We start from the raw sequence: 19,964 nt of genomic DNA, 5'->3' as shown, positions 1-19,964 counted from the left end.
ACACAGGATGCTTCCTCAGTAATGTTTAACATGCAACTGGTAGATGAGTTAGAAGCTGGGGGTTGGGGTTGGCCAGTGGGGACGGTCCTGCTCCTCACAAACACGTTCTAGGTGTACATGGATTATATCCCTCTAGTATGTTTGCAGTGAGGTGAAAAACATTTAAAATATCCTGCTCATTCTGGTTGTTCTTTTCTGCACCTCTTTCAGCTCTATAATATCATTTTTGAGAAGTGGTGAGCAAAGTAATCCAAATGTGGTTGCCCTGTATATATTTATTTTATTGGCACCTATATTTATGACCCTTTTCCTAATGGAATTTGCCTTTTTCACAGCTGCCATATAGTTTAAATCAATCAATCAATCAATCAATCAATCAGTACTTGCTGGAATAGGGAGCAGAAAGGGACGTGGCTCAGGACCTCTTGCTGCAGCATCCGGTCCAGGAGTAGGAATGAGACAGGTGACATGGTTGCAGAAGAAACATAACTACATTTCATATCCCTGGATTCTCTCCTGAGCCTCCTGAAGCACATTTTAATGGCTGCCTTGAGAAGGCTTGTCAAGCTTTCTTCCCCCAACAGTGAGAGAAGAAAATGGAGAGGAAATAAGTGCTGCCTGCCCTCTGGGGCCTTGTCCGCGACTTCTTGGCTCTCCTCTCTGCACCAGTCCCATGGCTGGTGGCTGCCTGGTCTGCGAGGACACAGCCATCTCTCTTGAGTTTAAGGGCTGTGTAAAGGTGGGGGGGGGGGGACTGGTCTTGCTCCAGTCCAGTGTGCTAGGCTGGGGAAGGATGCTGAAGGGTTGTGGCTGGTACTGATAAGCACAACAGCCCCCTGCCCCCACTGTTACTTGGGGGGGGGGAGAAACACCTGTTCAAAAGTCCAAGTTAGAGAGGACTTTGTTTTGTTTTCTTCAACCACGTCTGTCACAGGCTCAGAACATACCGTATTTTTCGTTCTATAGGACGCACATTTCCCCCTCCAAAAATTAAGGGGAAATGTGTGTGCATCCTATAGAGCGAATGCAGGCTGCGCCGCTAAGCCCAAAGCCAGAACAGGAAGACGGAGCACTGCGGAGCGCTCCGTCTCGCTGCTCTAGCTTGGGGACGGTGCCTTCACCCCGCTGTCCTGCAGAAGCTAGCAAGGCTGTTCCCAAGCCAGAACAGTGCTTCCCCCCACCGCCAGCCCCACAAGCTCTGGTGAATGTACCTTGAACACACCTTGTTTTAGAGGGGGAGAACAAGAAAATTTTTTTCCCTGTTTTCCCCCTCCTATGGTCCGGTGCGTCCTATGGAGCGAAAAATATGGTAAACACCAACTGGGGATAAGCGAGACATTCTGTTGTCACATTTATTGCATTATTCCATGGACCATAGCAAAAATGAGGCCCAAACGAGGACCCTATGAGCCACCTACCTGCATAATGAGAATACACATCCCAACCGTCCCGAGTATATGCTTATTATCATCAAACCACATCTTGACTTTTTCATAGCAGCCCTGAAAGGGGAAGTGAAAAAGGATTTGAAAATATATAAATTAAAACAATCATTTTGATAGAAGCATCCCCAAATGATGGGAAGTTCATGTTGTATCAACAACAAAACCTGAAAGCTTCATACATATTCTTTGTCCTGCTCAATCGTGATGAAGCCTGCTTTGGCTTCTCATATTAAATATGAATACATTTAAACACATTCATGTTGACCAAATGGGTTTTGTTCATTTTAAAAAATGAGTGAGTTAAAGATACCACCAATGTTTGTTTTATATGTTGAAAAAGCAGATTGTAAGGCCATGGCAGAATGCCTCAGGGTGTTTTATTTAGAAGGCAACTTTGGCTGGCTTGTGCCAAAACCTGGGGTGCCTCCTTTCTACATTGCCACTTGATGTCAGTTTGGAACGTTAGAAAAGAATATGATAATATTATTTTTAGTGGGACTGTCCCCCTGACCATGCAGAAAAATCAATTTCAGTTTATCTGATTTGTTTAACCATACCAGATGGGACTCTACTTGACTTGCATTTTTACTTTTAGGGATTTTGTTTTTACTATTTTTGTATTATATCCCAGAGGGGCCTCAAAGGATGGAGCCCTTAGAAGTCACAGACCCTGCTTACTTTCAGCAAGATTTTTGCATTGCTTACCTTCAGCCCATGTCCTAGGTCACAGTGGTGACCGAACAATGGTTGTAAAATAGTCTCTTAAATTGAAATATCTCTGTACCTAATACCTGCGCTTGAATGGTGTTCATGCAAGGATACCTTTTCCACAAGGAAAGAAATTAAGTTAAACTAAAGAAAAAAATTCAGATTATTATGTAAGCTAAAATTACCGTTTTCCACACTAAATTCATATTAGTGGAATTCCGGCCACAGTCTTCAGAATTTTCTATGCAACATCTGTCAGGGACAGTGTTTTCACCCAGTACAAGGTACCAGTCTTTGTAATCAGTAACCCCACAGCAGTGCATCTAGGAGACAAGGACAAGATGAGACACAATGCAGTCTGGAACGGAAAGAACATTTTAGGATTTTTGAAAAGGCTGTGTTACCTTGGACACTAGCAAGCGCAAGTCTGAGTGATAACTGCAAAGAATTAGCCTCTTGGAAAATCACTACTGTGTATTTTAAACCCCAAACCTTATTTGTCACCACTTTCAGCTCATCCCACCTGTTTATTGTCACCTGATCACCTACTGAACATGTCAATCTCTGATCCCCTTGATTAGGGGACAAAATGTCATTCCATGAGTGTAGAGCGAGGGCCCCGTCTCCTCACAGTCAGAAAGGACACTTCTTTTCCTGAAACTGTCCTGGACTGTGTGGAGAAAGACACAAAACCCATTTTTAAAGGCAGTGCTGACGGTGTGGAGGGATTAGGACTTGGTTTTTGCCCCCAGACCCTCGCCATTGACTCCACTATTAGACCATCCATCATTCCGACCGGAAGATAAATAGGGACAATTTTAAAAATTTGAAAAGAGAGGAATCTATCACATAAGTGACTTTCTTTCTAGACGTAAAGCAGTATCTGAGCATGAGCTAATAGAAAAGTTGGATGATGCCCAGTTAACTCGGCTTCAATCTCTTCAATTATGCACATTTGCAAGATATTTGGAACACAAGGGCCTTGGTTCTCTTACGTTATTTGAGTCTCTGTAACAAATCAAAATATGACATAAAAGGAGCTGCATCTTCAGTTTATAGCATTCTTTTAGAACAATACGCAGGCGATACAGGAGGTCTCCGGACAGTATCGGAAAAAGACTTAGGGATCATAACTGGATATCATAAATGACAATCAGTTTGGCACAACCCACCCCTACGAACAATCTCTGCTCATTTGCAGGAGGCTTCTCTCAAAATTATATTTTCCTGGCACTGGACTCCATCACATCTAGCCAAAATAAACACTAGCATCTCTCCCCTGTGCTGGAAAGGCTGTGGAGAGATTGGCTCGTATTTTCATCCATGATGGACTTGCATGTTGGTATACACCTTTTGGGAAAGGGTGTTTCACATTAATTCCAAAATTACGCAGTGAGCCCTCCCACCCTATTTGGGTCCCTCCTTGTTATGGTTAGACTCAAATTTAAACAGTAAAATTATATGCAGAGATTTTGTATTTTTTTCTGTTATCAACAGTCTGAATAACAATAGTCCAATATTGGAAACAATCCTTAGAAATCCCATTTGAAATCTGCTTAAATACTATTTGGAATGCCTTATTCGCCACTTCAAAGATAGACACTTTGGGTCAGACTTATGTTCCTTTCTTTTCCTTTATAAATGGGGCAGAATATACTTTTATTCCACCCTCAACACAAGAATCTCTGTGGGGAGGATACCTGAACTGATAATACATAAATAAAAGTACAGCTTGTGTACTTTGTACTGCATATGAAACTGCTTAAGACTGTAAGAACTGGACAAGTCATTGAAGTTGCATGTTGTTCTTGTATTATATGAAAAGCAATATAATTATTTTTTTTTAAAAAAAGTTTTCTGCTTGGGGGATGTTTGATAATGTTATAAACGACACGAGCCAATGCACAAACTACCATATAGCAATTCATTATAAATCGTGACATATCTGCATCTTAGAAAGACTGAGACCTCCGAGTATATTTACATCTTACCTTTTTCTGCAGCATGGAACTCAAAGCAGCAAACATGGAGTTCCCAGGTCTCCCAGCTTAAATTCACCAGACCCAAAACTGCTTAACTTCAGCAAGGCAATCACATCATGTCCCCTCAGACAATAGGACTGTCCCATGAGATGTATTAACAGGGCAGCGTGTGGGGGTCATTTGCAAAAAATAAATAAAATGTTCATGTCATTACCTCTGCCTGAATGATATTCCAAGCATTCTTCAGCCCAACATTATTTTCCGTGTTGTACAGCTTGAGCCCTTCTTTCAAATCCTGCTTCGCATTTTCATTAACCTATTTCGTATAAACAAACACCAACAAGGTCACAGTCATTACATAAATAGTGCAACCTTTTGGTATGATCTGATTAGGAATGTATATGTGTGGGAAAGCAACAGACTCTCTTCCCTATCATATCAGAGTCTTCATGCTGAGGCTGAAAGCCATTTGCAGAAATAAAATACCTACCACATAGTGACAATTCTAGATTAAAAGACACGTTAAAATATCCTCCGAGGTATGTGAAGAGTAGGCTGAACGGAAAGCACATCTGGTGCCTTCTCCTAATAGTTTCAAGGGGTGCAATGTTTTTTTTGGGGGGGTTGCCGCATAATTTTAACACTGTATGTATAGATGTCCTACTCAAGATAACAAATATGTGAGTATATATTTCAGTAAAAGGAAGTTTTGTCTTTTTCCAATAGACATGCTTTTGGGACCAGTGCAATGGTTATAGTGTTGGAATGCTTGCCAATCAGGATTCTGGACACAATTCAAAGTGCTGGTGTTGACCTATAAAGACTTAAATAGCTCAGGACCACAATACCACAAGGTCCGCCTCTCCCCCATATGAACTGGCCCAGACCCTGAGATCATCATCTGAGGCCCTTCTTCATGTGCCTCCTCCATGAGAAGTCCAGAGGGTGGCAACACAAGAACGGGCCTTTTCTGCAGTGGCTCCCCGTCTGTGGAATGCTCTCCCCAGGGAGATCTGCCTGGCACCTTCACTACATATCTTTAGGCATCAGAAAACCTTCCGTCTCTTTTGTGCTCTTCAAAGCATTGTGGCTTCCACAGGAGCCAAACAGTCAGGGGCATACTCAAGGTGCCAGCCAGACTTCTAAATTTCCCTTCTGCCTGGTTCTTGCAGCAGTTCTCTAATGTGCTGATTGGCACCTTTCTGCAGGACCTTCTTTGATATGTCTATTTTAATGCCAGTTATCTGGGGAGGGAGCTGGGGGAGGAATACTCATAAGAAAGTAGCTCAGCTTCTGAGATAACGGAGCTCTGTGAATGCCTACCTTGTCCATATAAACGAAGAACAAAATGAGTAGTATCAGCTCAGCCAGGAGAATGATCAGCAAAACAATAAAAAACTGCGGAAGCAAAAGAAAGAAGAATGTTGCAATCACTTGAAGCTTTAATATACCTTATGTAAATGGCAGTGTGGTAAATAGTAACATACTTAGTAACATAATTAAATATTGCAATTAAAGTAGCATTGAAATGTATCACCATTTTCTTATGTTCTTTGAAATTATTAAGTGGAAATTCTTAAGGTTATTCTCAGACCACCTTGTGAACTTTTTTGTTTTAATTTTATCGGGAAAGTGTGTATTACACAAAAAACAAAAACCTTGTGTATTGTGAATGCACTGTACATTTGCTTGCATTGATGCATGAACCATTCCAAAGTTCATTCACCTTTTCTACAGGGCATGATCATGACTTAGTGCAAACATAATAATAATAAATAAATAATAATAAAATTTTATTTATATCCCGTCCTCCCCAGCCGAAGCCGGGCTCAGAGCGGCTAACAACAATAAAAGTAACACAGCATTCTAAAATTAATTCAAAATCAAATGAATGGCAACATGCAGATTCCTGGAGAGAAGATTGGCCATTTTACACCTCCTCCTGCTGCTGCCGCCATGCTGCTGAGCTAAGCCATGGTTTACTTGACAGTTGTGTCCAGACTAGGCCTGGGTGATATATCGATACATCGCCCAGGACCAGTTTGAGGAGTAGACTGCGATGTCGGGCTCACTCAGCGGTATATCGCTGGTGAAACTGCCACTTCTCCGGAGTTGCTTTGCTAGCAGCGTCCGCTGGAGTGTGTGTCAAGAGTTCCATGCTCCAGCGGGTGCGACTCAGAAGCGGTGGTGGTTTCACCAGCGATATACCGCTGAGTGAACCTGACATCGCGGTCGGCTCCTCATACAACGCAGAGGGAGAAACAAGCTGTATTGGGGAGGTGCTGATATAGCTTGTTCCTCCCTCTGCATCTTTAACCTGCTCGACTGAGGAGTGTGCAGCTGCCCTTGCCCCAGCTTAGCAGTTTAAGGAGCCCTGATGCTCCTGCTGCCCGCATGTGAGCGGGGAGAGCCCTGGGGCTGTCTCAGCTGGGGAGGGGGAACAAGCTGCGTTGTCCAGCCCATGAGCGCCTGGGTGAAACCGCCTCGGCTCCTGAGGTGAGAGCTGCGGCAGTTTCACCCGGTGCCTCGCGGGCAGAGGCCAATGCACCTTGTTTTTTCAGCATCGCATTGTATTGCCAAACCTCGATGTTGAAAAGCTGATAACCCAGCCCTAGTCCAGCCCCCGACTTGTGGTTTATCTCACTTACGCTTAGGAGGAGGCACTTGTTTTCCTTGATAGCACCCAAGCAGCCTAGGAAGCCAGTCACCATGATGATCGTACCAATGGCAATGACCAGGTTTGCTGCCGACAGTGAAGGGAAGCTGGGAGAAAAGGTGGCAAAGTTTCCTTGTGACACGGACAGCCATATTCCCACACCCAAGAGACCGCAGCCACATAACTGAAAAGAAAGACAAAAACAAAGATGCAATTTTTAAAAAGCCAGCCCCAAAACGGTGTATGTTGAATCTCCTAGACAGCAGCTGCAATTAAAGCTGTTTAGATGTGGGTCTGTCTTTGATTTTACGGGTTTTGATTTAAGAACTTACTGATCTACTGACCACCTTTTCAGGTTTTCTCCTGTACGTTCTATTAAGGATAAGGATTTTGAACACATGAAAACAACTTTTTTTTCAAGAACCCCCTCCCCCATTCTTTTCCATCAGACTAAAAAAATTTGCATATTATTGAACACCAAGCACAGACCATCATCGAACACTAATTTATAGAGTAATAGGGATAAATTGTCAGCAAGATGAGTGGGGGGAATCACTCCAGAAGGAGGAGTGCTGCCTTGACAAAGAAGAAGGAAACGGGTAGGAAAACGTAAAGTTTTGAATAATAGAATTTGGGGTACCCAATGAAATTGATTGCAGAAGGTTCAGGACAGACAAAAGAAATTACTTCTGCACACAGCACAGTATAAACTTGAGCTCCTGGCCACAATATGTAGTGATGGTCACTCGGTTTGTTGGGTTTAAAAGAAGGCTACACAAATTCTTAAATGACAAATCTATCCCTGATTATTAACCATGTTTTTTAAACAGAATTATGCTCAGTTTAAACATTCATTTGAATATCAGATGCTATAGATGAGGGATGGGGAACATGTGGCACTTTGTGTGGTGGAGTCCCATTCGCCCCAGCTAAAATGGCCAATGGTTGAAGAATGAAGAAATCCCAACGAAAGAGCAGGGGCAAGAAAAACTGATGGGCTGTGCGTAATTGGCCAAGTTGACATATAAACTGCTTGACAAGGACAACTGTGACTTCAAGGAAGAATGGGAACTTTTTACAAATTATCTAAAAAGACAACAAAATGATTTGGACTCCTTGGCAGGTTTGGAATAAACATACACAAATTTATTAGTTGAATATATGATAGATAAGACAATGATATGTACAATTTTACAACTCTGCATTATTAATTTACGCTGCGTGTCCAATATGTGCAAAGAAACCAGAGATGGGAGCTGAGGGAAGTCCGGGGGGGGGCAGGGGGGGAGAGGGAGGGGAAGGGGGAAAGGGGGGAAGGAAATGTAAATGGTTATATTGATTGATAATTTGTTTGTTTATACACACACACATACACACACGAATGGGCAATGGTTAGGGATGATCGGAGTGGCGTTAGATAATAAAGGGCCACATATTTTCCCCTCCTGTTGTAGGCCAACAACTGAGAAGGACTCTTGCCTTCATGCCCTCATTTTATTTATTTAACAAAATTTATATTTAGCTTGACTTCGGTAAAACCTCTAAGCAATTCACAAGAAATATTAAAATTATCAATAAAAAAGTTAAAAGCAATTAAAATATTTAAAATTAACAGCCAAAGCCGTTGAAACATTATCAACATCCTGGAGTGATCTGGCTGACTACTGTACTAGATATTATAATGAAATATGATATCACATAATATAATGATACCCAAGTGTGTGTTGGGTGTTCAGCTTTTAGCAGGCTGGTGTAGGTTTTGCCCTTTTTATGTTATTACATTAGGAACACCTTTATCTATTTATTTTAAATTTTGTACCATGGATGATTTTATAAGTGTAAGTCACTCTGAGGCTAATGCTAATGTTAATAACAATATACTGTGAGAAATGGGATGCTACAACAAGTTGTCTCTTGAAACAGGGCTTTCAGCATCTTCAGCATCTCAGCTCCTGCGACACCAGTGCTCTGGGCTGGTTATACATGGCAAGGACATGTGAAGGCTGCTGTGCTGGTCCAAATGCTGTCACCCGACACACACACATCCCAGCCTGAACATGATCAGCTGACCCCCCAAACCAGAGAAGATCCCCAGGCCCTATAAAGCCCCATCTTTCTGGGAAGGTCCAGCGGATGGACCTCTCTCTCCTTGTGCCTTGTGTCTCTTCTTCAGTCTGACATGAGACCATCAGCCCATCCATGGCAATGCTTCCTGCCTCTTGACCTCTGTTCCTGTTGACCAGGTATAGTACCAGACTTCATGTCAGTACCTGACATGACTGTATACCTCTGGCCCATGACTGTATACCTCTGGCCCATGACTGTATACCTCTGGCTCATGCAGTCACTGCCTTCCCACGCTCCACGCCTGACCGAAACAGGGAGCACTTGACTTTGCTTCAGCAGGGCTCTTCTTACCTTGTTAGAGCAGTCCTGTTGCCACCAGTCTTGCTGGACTGCGCTGTGTCGAAATGCTTGGCATTCCTGCCTCACTTTGTTCAGCTCCCTGTGAGTCTGCTATAACCTGTCCTTGAATCCCCACAGTTAGAATGATTCTATCACCCCCCGAGAATCTGTCTGATAGCCCACCTGCCCTGGTTGTTAAATGAGAAGGTCAGGCATTTGTTCAGGCTCAAAGCAAAAGTCCCAAACTTCAGAGGGTTCGAAAACACCTCTCCATGTGCAAATTGTATTGTGATATTCCATTACAAATGACATTAATCTGCTTAAAGGACCACCTGTGGATGGGGGGAAAGCACTATTTTTAATCCCACAGCACAGGAAGCCATCAAAATGAATATGCAGTGTGTGTTTAGTAATTTACTGATCATCTAAAGTGAAGAATTAGAATATTGGCCTAGTTGTGCTTGGAGCCTCTTAGGTCCTTGTGGGTGAATTACATCACTGGAATACTAGAAGCTATTCATAATAAATGTGGATTTCATACTGGAGTATGGAAATATTTAAGCTTAAAAAATAAACACCTCACTACCCAGTGGAGGCAGTAGGTGCTGAACATTCTTATCCAAATGGTTGCTTTAAAAAACACATTAAAATTTACTGCTGTGTTTACAATTTTACCAGTTTTCATTCTCTGTCTATCCGGCATCTCTCTGATGCAGTACAGTATATGACTACAAATTGTCAGGAGCAGTGGCTTCCAGGGGCTGAGCCCTTTTGCCCCCCTCCCTATATTTTTGGGGAGGGATCGGGCCTCCAGTGTCTGGCACCTTCTCCTCTCCTCATCTTGCCACAGACGGGAAGCAGATCCCTTTCTCTCTTAGCTCTGTTGGTGCCGGCTTAGATTGTACAGTGGTACCTCTGGTTGCGAATGGGATCCGTTCCGGAGGCCTGTTTGCAACATGAGCAGAACGCAACCCGCATCTGCGCACGTGTGGGTCACAATCCGCCGCTTCTGCATATGCGCGTGACATCATTTTGCGCGTCTGCGCATGCGCGAGCGATGAAACCCGGAAGTAACCCTTGTCTGGTCTTGTTTTCATTCACCATTTTATCAGCCTCATCTCTAATTACTTTTAGAAGAAGAAGAAGAAGAGTTTGGATTTGATATCCCGCCTTTCACTCCCTTTAAGGAGTCTCAAAGCGGCTAACATTCTCCTTTCCCTTCCTCCCCCACAACAAACACCCTGTGAGGTGAGTGGGGCTGAGAGACTTCAAAGAAGTGTGACTGGCCCAAGGTCACCCAGCAGCTGCATGTGGAGGAGCAGAGACGCGAACCCGGTTTCCCAGATTACGAGACTACCGCTCTTAACCACTACACCACACCAATAATTGCTGGACTGCAGTAATTAGTTTGGGCAAGATCACGGCTGCAGTTTCAGCCACTTCCAATACACAAGGCAGTCCTTCCACCCTGCAAGCAACAACTTTCAAAGCAACAAGAAGTTAATCCCTTTGTTTTAATTTCTTATTTGAAGTGAAAGCTGACAGCCAAACATACGTTTGGCTATCATCAAATGCCACACTGCTATCTCCATCGGCAAGGAGCTGACAAAAGATCTTCAGAATACTATGAATTCCTCCCTGCAAATCCTTTTATCTTAACACACACACACACACACACACACACACACACACACACACACACAAACACACACACCATAGTGTGTGCAGGGGGTGTGCCCAGGCAAACCCTAAAGTTTCAACTCCAAACCCCAAACCAAGGATCAATGGAAGCAGGCACAGAGAGCTGCAGGCAGAATAAAAAGGCTAGGATTAGGGTTAGGTATTTGCTATGTATTTGTTAGGTGCATCTTAGATATTAGGTGTTGGGATTAGGTTAGGGGGTTGTTATGGAGGTTAGGATTAGAGTTTAGGATTAGGGTTAGGGTGTTAGCTTAAGGGTTGGTCTTAGGCCAAGGTTTAGGGTTTGGGGTTAGGGCTTGGGCTAGAGCTAGAGCTAGAGCTAGCAATAGGAGTTAGGGTAAAGATTAGGGTGAGTGTGTCTGTTTAAGATGAAGATTGGGTTAGGAATAAAGTTGATTTAGAATGAGGGGGAGGGTTAAGTGTACGGGTCAATTAGTTTTAGGGTAAAGTTTGGGTTATGGCTGGGGTGGTAGTAAAGGTTTGGGATTAGGCTTTGGGCAAGATGTTAGGGTTGGGGTCAGGGTTAAGGGTTAGGGTTATGAGGGAATGTGGGTCTGCTTTTTATTTTATTTGAATGACATGCTCTCATGACTGTGGCTAATGCTTAAGGCATCATTCTTAATGGCATCACTAGGGGCTGCCCATAGACTCAGGTTTGGGCCCTGACACAGCGCTGCTTCGGCGTGGCATGGCGGAGGCGGGCGAGGGTGGTGAGCTGATGCCGGGAGGTGCCTTGTCCAGCCTCCGCCTTTTCCCTGGCACCCTCCAGAACATGGTGCACTGGCACCCCACGCCACTAGTCTCTATGGGTAAGACACCCCTGTGCTTAAACATGCTAAAATAAAAAAAACATTTCCTCCACTTTAGCAGGGTTTGAATGAAAGCTGAATTTACTATTTTGTCCAAATATACTGTTGCACGCTACCCCAATCTCTGAGTGGTGCAAGATTCCAGGGGTTCCAGGTGCTTACCCAGAGTTCAGTTTCCTTGGAATGAAGCACAGCAGAGACTGTGGTGTCTTTATGATGTATGATTTACACATATATACAACCTGCACCTACGATGGATGGTCTCACAACACTTACAGCCCAGAAGGTCTTGCTTCTCCCACAGTCACAGACTTGGATTCCAGCAGAAGTAAGCTCTCACCACTCTGGCCTGTCTTAGAATCATAGAATCATAGAATCATAGAGTTGGAAGAGACCACAAGGGCCATCGAGTCCAACCCCCTGCCAGGCAGGAAACACCATCAGAGCACTCCTGACATATGGTTGTCAAGCCTCTGCTTAAAGACCTCCAAAAGAGGAGACTCCACCACACTCCTTGGCAGCAAATTCCACTGTCAAACAGCTCTTACTGTCAGGAAGTTCTTCCTAATGTTTAGGTGGGATCTTCTTTCTTGTAGTTTGGATCCATTGCTCCGTGTCCGCTTCTCTGGAGCAGCAGAAAACAACCTTTCTCCCTCCTCTATGTGACATCCTTTTATATATTTGAACATGGCTATCATATCACCCCTTAACCTCCTCTTCTCCAGGCTAAACATGCCCAGCTCCCTTAGCCGTTCCTCATAAGGCATCGTCTTCTTCACTACCAGCCCATTCACCTGCCCTCTGGTACAGAGTAGCTTCCTTTGTCAGTCTAAGGACAATACTTAGGTGGTATCCATGACCCTTGCTTGGCTAATTCAATAGTGGAATTCTACATTAGATTTTAACCCTCACCGGAACCAAGACTCCAACAATTTCAAGAGACTTGGGCATCAGGCCAACTAACCCCTCAAACTCAAAACAATATGTTGAGAAATTGTTGAAGCTAGACAAAGCCTTGCCTTGCTGGGAAGTGCTACTGCTGACACCTGTCATTTTAATTCCTCAGCAATGACAGATTTATATGGCCAGTTAGAAAACCTAGAGTGAATCATGAAGGACATGAAATTCTTAATTTACCACTACAAAATTGCATGCATAACAGACAAAGGCGATTCAGGAACTAAAAATGTTGAACACCCCTTCTGTAAAATTCCTCTACATTCCATTCTCTGGAGCACAAAGAGGAAAATACAAATAATTCTTTTAAAAAGTTTCAAAATGTTATACTTAATACATTACTGTCCACATGGGACAGTGATCACAGTAGGATTTCACCCTCAATCTCACAACTTGCTCCAGTTTTTAGAGATCCAGACTCCAATCGCCATGAACATACTGGAAGTTCTGATTTATTGAATAAAACATATTGTTACCTAAACTTCATTTGATGGATTTTGAAATAATTTGTGGCCAGGCACAAAGTTCTTTTAAATATATATATTGTATATTAGTATACATGAACACTACAGCTGTAACACATTATAAACGAAGATGAAAAAAAGATCTAGAAGGAAAATTTCTTACAAGGCTTGGTCTTTCCTTTTCAGACCTATAAATTAATTTACTGTGACCTCATGACTGAGAGAGAACTGCATAAAAATGACAATAAAAATACCATTTAACACCTCTGAAATTACCTATAAAGATGAGAATAGTCATTGCTGGCACTATGCCAAAAACAGAGTACTGCAGATTTCCTCATGTAGTGGACATGTCACACAGCTCAAGCATTTTGGAAAACGATTATCAGCGCATTATCCTTCTTTACCATTGTCAATGTGCCTATGGTTCTGATGGTCTGTCTTCTTAATTTTATACTGGACCTAGTTTTCAGAACAAAACACGTTGTAGTATTAAATACACTAGAGGTTGCTAGAGTGATTTGTGCTTATCATTGGATATGAATAGAGCTACCTTTGAAATAATAATAGCTGGGGAAATGGTGGGATGCTCTTTTATTAATCAAACTGATGGTGCTCAAGAAATCTCTCAATGCATTTTAACATGTCTGTGACATGGGAGCGCAGATGCTGTTTCTATAAGGAACTCTTTGGACCTGAGCTATAACCATGCTGAATGCTTAAACCCCATACAGGAGGTAATATTATGCCTATTGTAAATGTGTTTTATATAAGAGAAATATGGCTTTGATATGGGGTGTATATCTTTTAAACTTTTGTATGTTTTGAATACTTATATGAAATAAAATTATAAAAATCTATTTACACAGTCAACGTCACTAACTCAGAAAGCTGAACTGGAAGTAAAAATACATTTTAAAAAGAAATGAACGTAAAAACATTTTAAAAAGATTAATTAGTATATAGGTGCATAACATTTCACGTTGCGCATACTTAACACACCACATATCTTATTTTTCAAAACTGCACGGCTTGAGCTCTAGAAGCAACAGCTGCCTGCTGATCTTTTTTTTTAAATAAAATATTTATTAAAGTTTCAGAAAAAGGAGTTACATAAAAGCAAAAAATACAAAAGTACAAGACAAAAATAAAAATACAAGAAAAATACAGAATAAAAAAGAAAATAAATACACTTACAGGAAAAAAAAAATAAAAAATAAAAAAATCAACCTTTCCATATCTTACATTCATATCCTTGTTTCCCTGACCTCCTCGTACCTCCCTTTTTTGTGTTCCAATTCAATTAATTAATTCAGCAATTTCTTTCCCTCCTTATTATCCTGATCTTTGATCTTAATACTTTATAACATTAAATTTTCACCTATTTAGAAATCAAATTTTTCCATATTCTTTTATATCATTACAGCTAGAAACCGCTTAACTTCAATCAAACATCATTCTAACATTCATTAATTTTGCAATACTTCTGTAAATAGTCTTTAAATTTCTTCCAATCTTCTTCCACCGACTCTTCTCCCTGGTCTCGGGATCTTCCCTTCCCATTCTTTTAAATGGGATCTTCCCTTCCCATTCTTTTAAATGGGCTTCAGATACTTCTCGCAGACACACAAATCAGATGGCTGCTTATTTAAAGATTTGACTCGGCTGATATTTTTTTCTAAGTGGTCATTTGCAGGCTGAGTCATGCCACCTGGGAGCCAAATTTCACTCCCCCCACCATCTTGTTCTATTTTACGAAAATAAAACAGCATTCATTTGTAATTAATGGACCCGCTTAATTCAGGAAGTAAATCTTGTTTCCACAACTGTCTTTCATCAGCTTTATACCAAGTTATTTTTATATCCTCATAGCTTCATAAATTGGTAGAGTAAGATATAAGATGCCCTCATCTGCTCAAAGAGAAGGCAGGACATCTGCCAGTCAAGTTAACATAAGCAATATTCTGGCTTATGGCACTTTGTGCCATAGCTCAAGGAAGATTTCAAAAGGTTACAGAATGATCTGTTCAACCTCATCCTCTTGTCCAGTTTGAGAGATTCACGTGGCAAGCATGCTTTTTCAAAATCAGGATGCCAAAATGGGCACTGCTTGAGAGGAGATAAAGCTAGCTGGCTGGACCCATAAAGACTGCAAAACATCAGCCTGCGCTTATTTCACTGGGAGAGAGAGAGAGAGCGCATGCATTCCTTAATGTTCTCCACATGCATGTATATTGTTACAATAAAATGAGGGAGCAATTTCATTTCGCTGGGTTTAAAATTAGAAGCTTGCCAAGTTGCTCTGAACTCCTGGCAGGTGGATGAAATATTTCTGGATGGCGTCTGTAATGCTTGGCGTTGTAGCTAGGGAACAGCTGACTTTCACTGCAATGACATTATTAATACTGTTCCTCCTGCCAAATGTCTGTCTCAGCTGAGCCTCTGCAATATCCCTTCATTAAGCAGTCCATGCAGGGCTCTTCAAACCGCTCATACAGTAAAGGTATCTATCTAGTTTCTGTACACCCACCAAGAAGAAGGTCAGCTTGAGTCCAGCCAAGCTCACATCTGATTGTAAGGAACTGCTATATATGGGCCAAAGGTAGCTTGGCAAACTGGGGGGCGGCCAGTTCTCTCAGCTTCACCTGATGCCAGCTTGGGATTGAATTTGCACCATCTTAACTTCTAGGACAGCAACTTTTGTTTTGGCTAATGTCTAAAAAAACCCTCGAGAAACACAAAAGGGGCACGGAAATATTCACGTAAATGCAACTTATAAATTGTGGATAATTATAGTTTGATGGCATATGAAGCAGAGTTGCCATACATCTGGCAAATTTCCTTAAAAATAGCTCAAAAAGTTTTTTTTTTTTTTAGATTTTGCCCCCCCCCCAAAAGACTCAAAAACTTTGGCCAAAACTAAAAAAAAAAAAAAAAGTTCGACAACATTTCTGTCTGGATTATCACTTTTTGAAATATGGCAACCCTAATATGAAGCCCTTTCTATAATTTTGAAACAGAATGTAACCACTCTTCTTTATATAATTTAATTGCAATGCTTCAGTAGCCAGCCATTTTTAAGGAAACAAATGGAGCGTTGATGCCTCTTATTGTAAATGGAGCCTTTACATAACTACTCAGAAGTAAGTCCAACTGTATTCAGTGAAGCTTACTCCCATGTAACTGGGTAAAGACTTACACTGCAATCCTAAGCATTTTTACTTAGAACTAAGTCTCATTGAGTTCAATAGGATTTACTCTCTGGTATGTTCCTGATCATTCCCACACTTTCTATTTCTTCTATTATTATTATTATTATTATTATTATTATTATTATTATTATTATTATTATTATATCCCACCTTCTTCCCTGACAGGGACTTGAGGCAGCTTACAGCTAAAATTTAATTTCATTCCATTTATCTGTTGAAGGTGTGGTATACGACCCCTTCCCTTGCACATTTTGCTTTACAACAATCTTGTGAGGTTGGTTCAGCAGACAGCTGTAACTGGCTCAAGGTGACAGGTGCATGTGTATATCAGGGGTCATCAAACTTTTTCAGCAGGGGGCCGGTCCACTGTCCCTCAGATCATGGGTGGGCCGAACTATATTTTGAAGTAAGAAAGAAAAAGAACGAATTGCTATGCTCCACAAATAACCCAGAGATGCATTTTAAATAAAAGGACACATTCTACTCATGTAAAAACAAGCTGATTCCCGGACCGCCCGTGGGCCGTATTTAGAAGGCGATTGGGCCGGATCCGGCCCCCGGGCCTTAGTTTGCCTACCCATGGTGTATATGGTGAGATCAAATGCAGAAGAAGCTTCTTGATGTAGAAGAGGCAGTCCCTATTTTCACCTGAGAAATGTTGGAGGCTCTGCCAGGCACCTCAAAGAATTGGTGAAGCTGGCACACCAGTTTTAATTGTGCAAATACACTCCTGGCTACCACAGAGACTTGGGCATCCATGCTAAGGGCCGAGTCCAGGAGCAAAGCAAACCTGCGAACCTGGGTCCAATGAACCGCTATTTAAGACTGTACATATCTTGCAATATCTTTAATGCAGCCACTTTTTAGTACCTTCCCTTCTCCAAAAGAGATTTTTTAAAGGCCTGTGGGCTACACTTTGTGTCCTGTCTTTTTCAGGTGGAGAGGCCTCCTTACGATTTCCAAGATCCATGGCCTGCCGCACCATCATTTCCAAAAGGCCTTTATCCTCAACACACACTGCTCTTTTAAAAACAGGAGGAGGAACACGGGCGCCACCACACCACACAAAAGAAGTGGCATAAAACATAATAACAAGAATGACGCATTTACACCAGTGGCGTAGCGTGGGTTGTCAGCACCCGGGGCAAGGCAAGTAATTTGCGCCCCCTAACCTGTGGATTTGCGCCCCCTAACCCTAACCCCCAGATGTTGCGCCCGGTGCGGCCGCCCCCCTGCACCCCCCACACTACACCACTGATTTACACATATGCAGCACAATATTATATTTATATAAAATAAGCACCATACATTTGAAAGATGGTTTTAGGAGAGGCTAAAGCACATTCCCCGCCCCCATCTTGCCATAATTCAGGTGCTGACCTTTGAAGGTGCTGACCTTTCAAGCCCTAAACGGCCTCGGCCCAGTATACCTGAAGGAGCATCTCCACCCCCATCGTTCTGCCCGGACACTGATATCCAGCTCCAAGGGCCTTCTGGTGGTTCCCTCACTGCGAGAAGCCAAGTTACAGGGAACCAGGCAGAGGGCCTTCTCGGTAGTGGCACCCGCCCTGTGGAACGCCCTCCCACCAGATGTCAAAGAGAACAACAACTACCAGACTTTTAGACGACATCTGAAGGCAGCCCTGTTTAGGGAAGCTTTTAATGTTTGATGCATTACTGTATTTTAATATTGTCTTGGAAGCTGCCCAGAGTGGCTGGGGAAACCCAGCCAGATGGGTGGGGTATAAATAAATAAATACATTAATAATAATAATAACAACAACAACAACAACAACAACAACAACAACACCCTGTCCATCAAAAATAAAAAGTGTCCTCAATCAAGGATGCATGCTAACCCATCAGAGCTTTCACCCCCTCCAGAAAAAGGTAACAGAAGCAAATGAGTATTCCCCAATATAAGTAATATAAGTAGAAAAGAAAGACTAACACTTTGTGCATCAGTGCTCTGCACTCTTGCTTCCCCGCCCCCCACAAGCACCAAAGATCCATCATGTGTCAAAATCAATAGTAGCAAAAGAAATATTGCTTTGCTCACATGCTGGCTGGGCAAAATATGGCTTCTTCTGCTACTCAGCAAGCTGCCTTGCAAAGAAACGGAAGAGTGATTTTACTGGGCCAGGATTCAAGATGTTGCTATTACTGTATGGTATAAAGCCCTGCGACGGGGTGAGCTCCCGTTGCTCGGTCCCAGCTCCTGCCAACCTAGCAGTTCGAAAGCACATCAAAGTGTAAGTAGATAAATAGGTAGCGCTCCGGCGGGAAGGTAAACGGCGTTTCCATGTGCTGCTCTGGTTCGCCAGAAGCGGCTTAGTCCTGCTGGCCACATGACCCGGAAGCTGTACGCCGGCTCCCTCGGCCAATAAAGCAAGATGAGCACTGCAACCCCAGAGTCGGCCATGACTGGACCTAATGGTCAGATGTCCCTTTACCTTTTTTATAAAGCCCTTAAGATCTCGTGACCAGTTTCCCTATAAGGTCACCTTACCCCACACGTGCCCCAGCAACCATTTCAATCGGTGAAGTTGGCCACACAACCGCACTTGTAAGAACACAATTGTTTTGTGTGGCAGAACTTGCCCTTTGGGTCTCCGGCCTACTGAGATCAAGCTGGTGCCTCGCAGCACAGAGAGAGAGACAGTGGGTGGTGAGAGACAACCAACAAGCTGAAAATATGATAAAATATCTTCAACTTTCAACATCAGTGAAGCTGGCTGATGGTACCATATGATTTCGCATAAGTGCGGTTTTCTGCTCCCAAGGCAATTAAAGGTGGCCTGTTTGGCAAGGCTGGTTCTGTTTTACATTTTTATAGTTACCAATTACATTAGTCCAGTCTTAAACAAAAGCCTCCAGGAAGGCCCAGGTTTGCAAGCCAGGAAGGCTGTTCCAGGCTTTATCAAAGTCACAAAACCATTTGCCTGATCTCCCAGCAACTACTCTGTGCTCCTTAAAAACCCTCTCATTCCATGTTAGAAGCCTGACCTCAGGAGTAGAAAGAGTTGGAGCTGAGGTTGCCCTATTCCAAGAGCACCCAGACATAATTATGTTGCAGGAAACTCATCAGCACCTATCCTCCGAGTCACCATTACTTAAGGGTGGAAGGCTCAGTGAGCAACTCTTTGTCTTTTCCAAAAGTAGGGGTGTGAATAAATGCTGATGGGAATTTTCATCTGTTTTACTATAATAAATTCTAGCATGTTTTGATGTATTATTTTACCTTTTTGGGGTTTTTTTTAGGGCTTTTTTAAAAATTTACAATCAAGGGGTTGATCAATTTAAATAGATAGATGATAGATAGATAGAGAGGCTTGAGTCAAAAGTCCAGGCAATGCCACCATGCTCATGATTATCAAGTTCTTTAGTTTCTAAATTAGATTTTTGGGGTTGAACGTTACCTTATAATGAAATTGTTCTGTCTTGTAGAGTGAAAAGCTACAAAAGCAACCCAAATCCTATTCTGGAATTCCTGTCTCTATCCTACCTCCCACCCCAATCACACGGAGACCGGATAAACTATAATTGGTAGCAGTTTTCTTGTGACTGGATTAGAATCAGGAGCCCATGGTAAAGCGGAGGCGGGCTTTGTATCCCTTAGCCACG

The 19,964-nt window shown here is 42.5% G+C and overlaps 1 protein-coding gene across 3 annotated transcripts in view; it reads right to left on the bottom strand.

The window, feature by feature from the left end:
• Positions 1 to 19,964, bottom strand: part of TSPAN9 (tetraspanin 9) — a 124,840-nt gene that overhangs the window by 7,338 nt on the left and 97,538 nt on the right. For all 3 annotated transcript variants that reach the window (XM_083460617.1, XM_083460618.1, XM_083460616.1), the window contains 5 exons: positions 6,784 to 6,975; positions 5,459 to 5,533; positions 4,350 to 4,451; positions 2,339 to 2,476; positions 1,419 to 1,502 (listed from right to left, as the gene is read on the bottom strand). In XM_083460617.1, the coding sequence (XP_083316743.1) occupies positions 1,419 to 1,502; positions 2,339 to 2,476; positions 4,350 to 4,451; positions 5,459 to 5,533; positions 6,784 to 6,975 (591 nt within the window). The remainder of the gene's footprint in view (positions 1 to 1,418; positions 1,503 to 2,338; positions 2,477 to 4,349; positions 4,452 to 5,458; positions 5,534 to 6,783; positions 6,976 to 19,964) is intronic.

Source organism: Podarcis liolepis, assembly GCF_965112155.1.
Source record: "Podarcis liolepis genome assembly, chromosome: 9".
In the NCBI taxonomy this organism is placed as follows: Eukaryota; Metazoa; Chordata; class Lepidosauria; order Squamata; family Lacertidae; genus Podarcis; species Podarcis liolepis.
The sequence above is the reverse complement of the archived record's forward strand: the minus strand, read 5'-3'. Positions and strand labels throughout refer to the sequence as shown.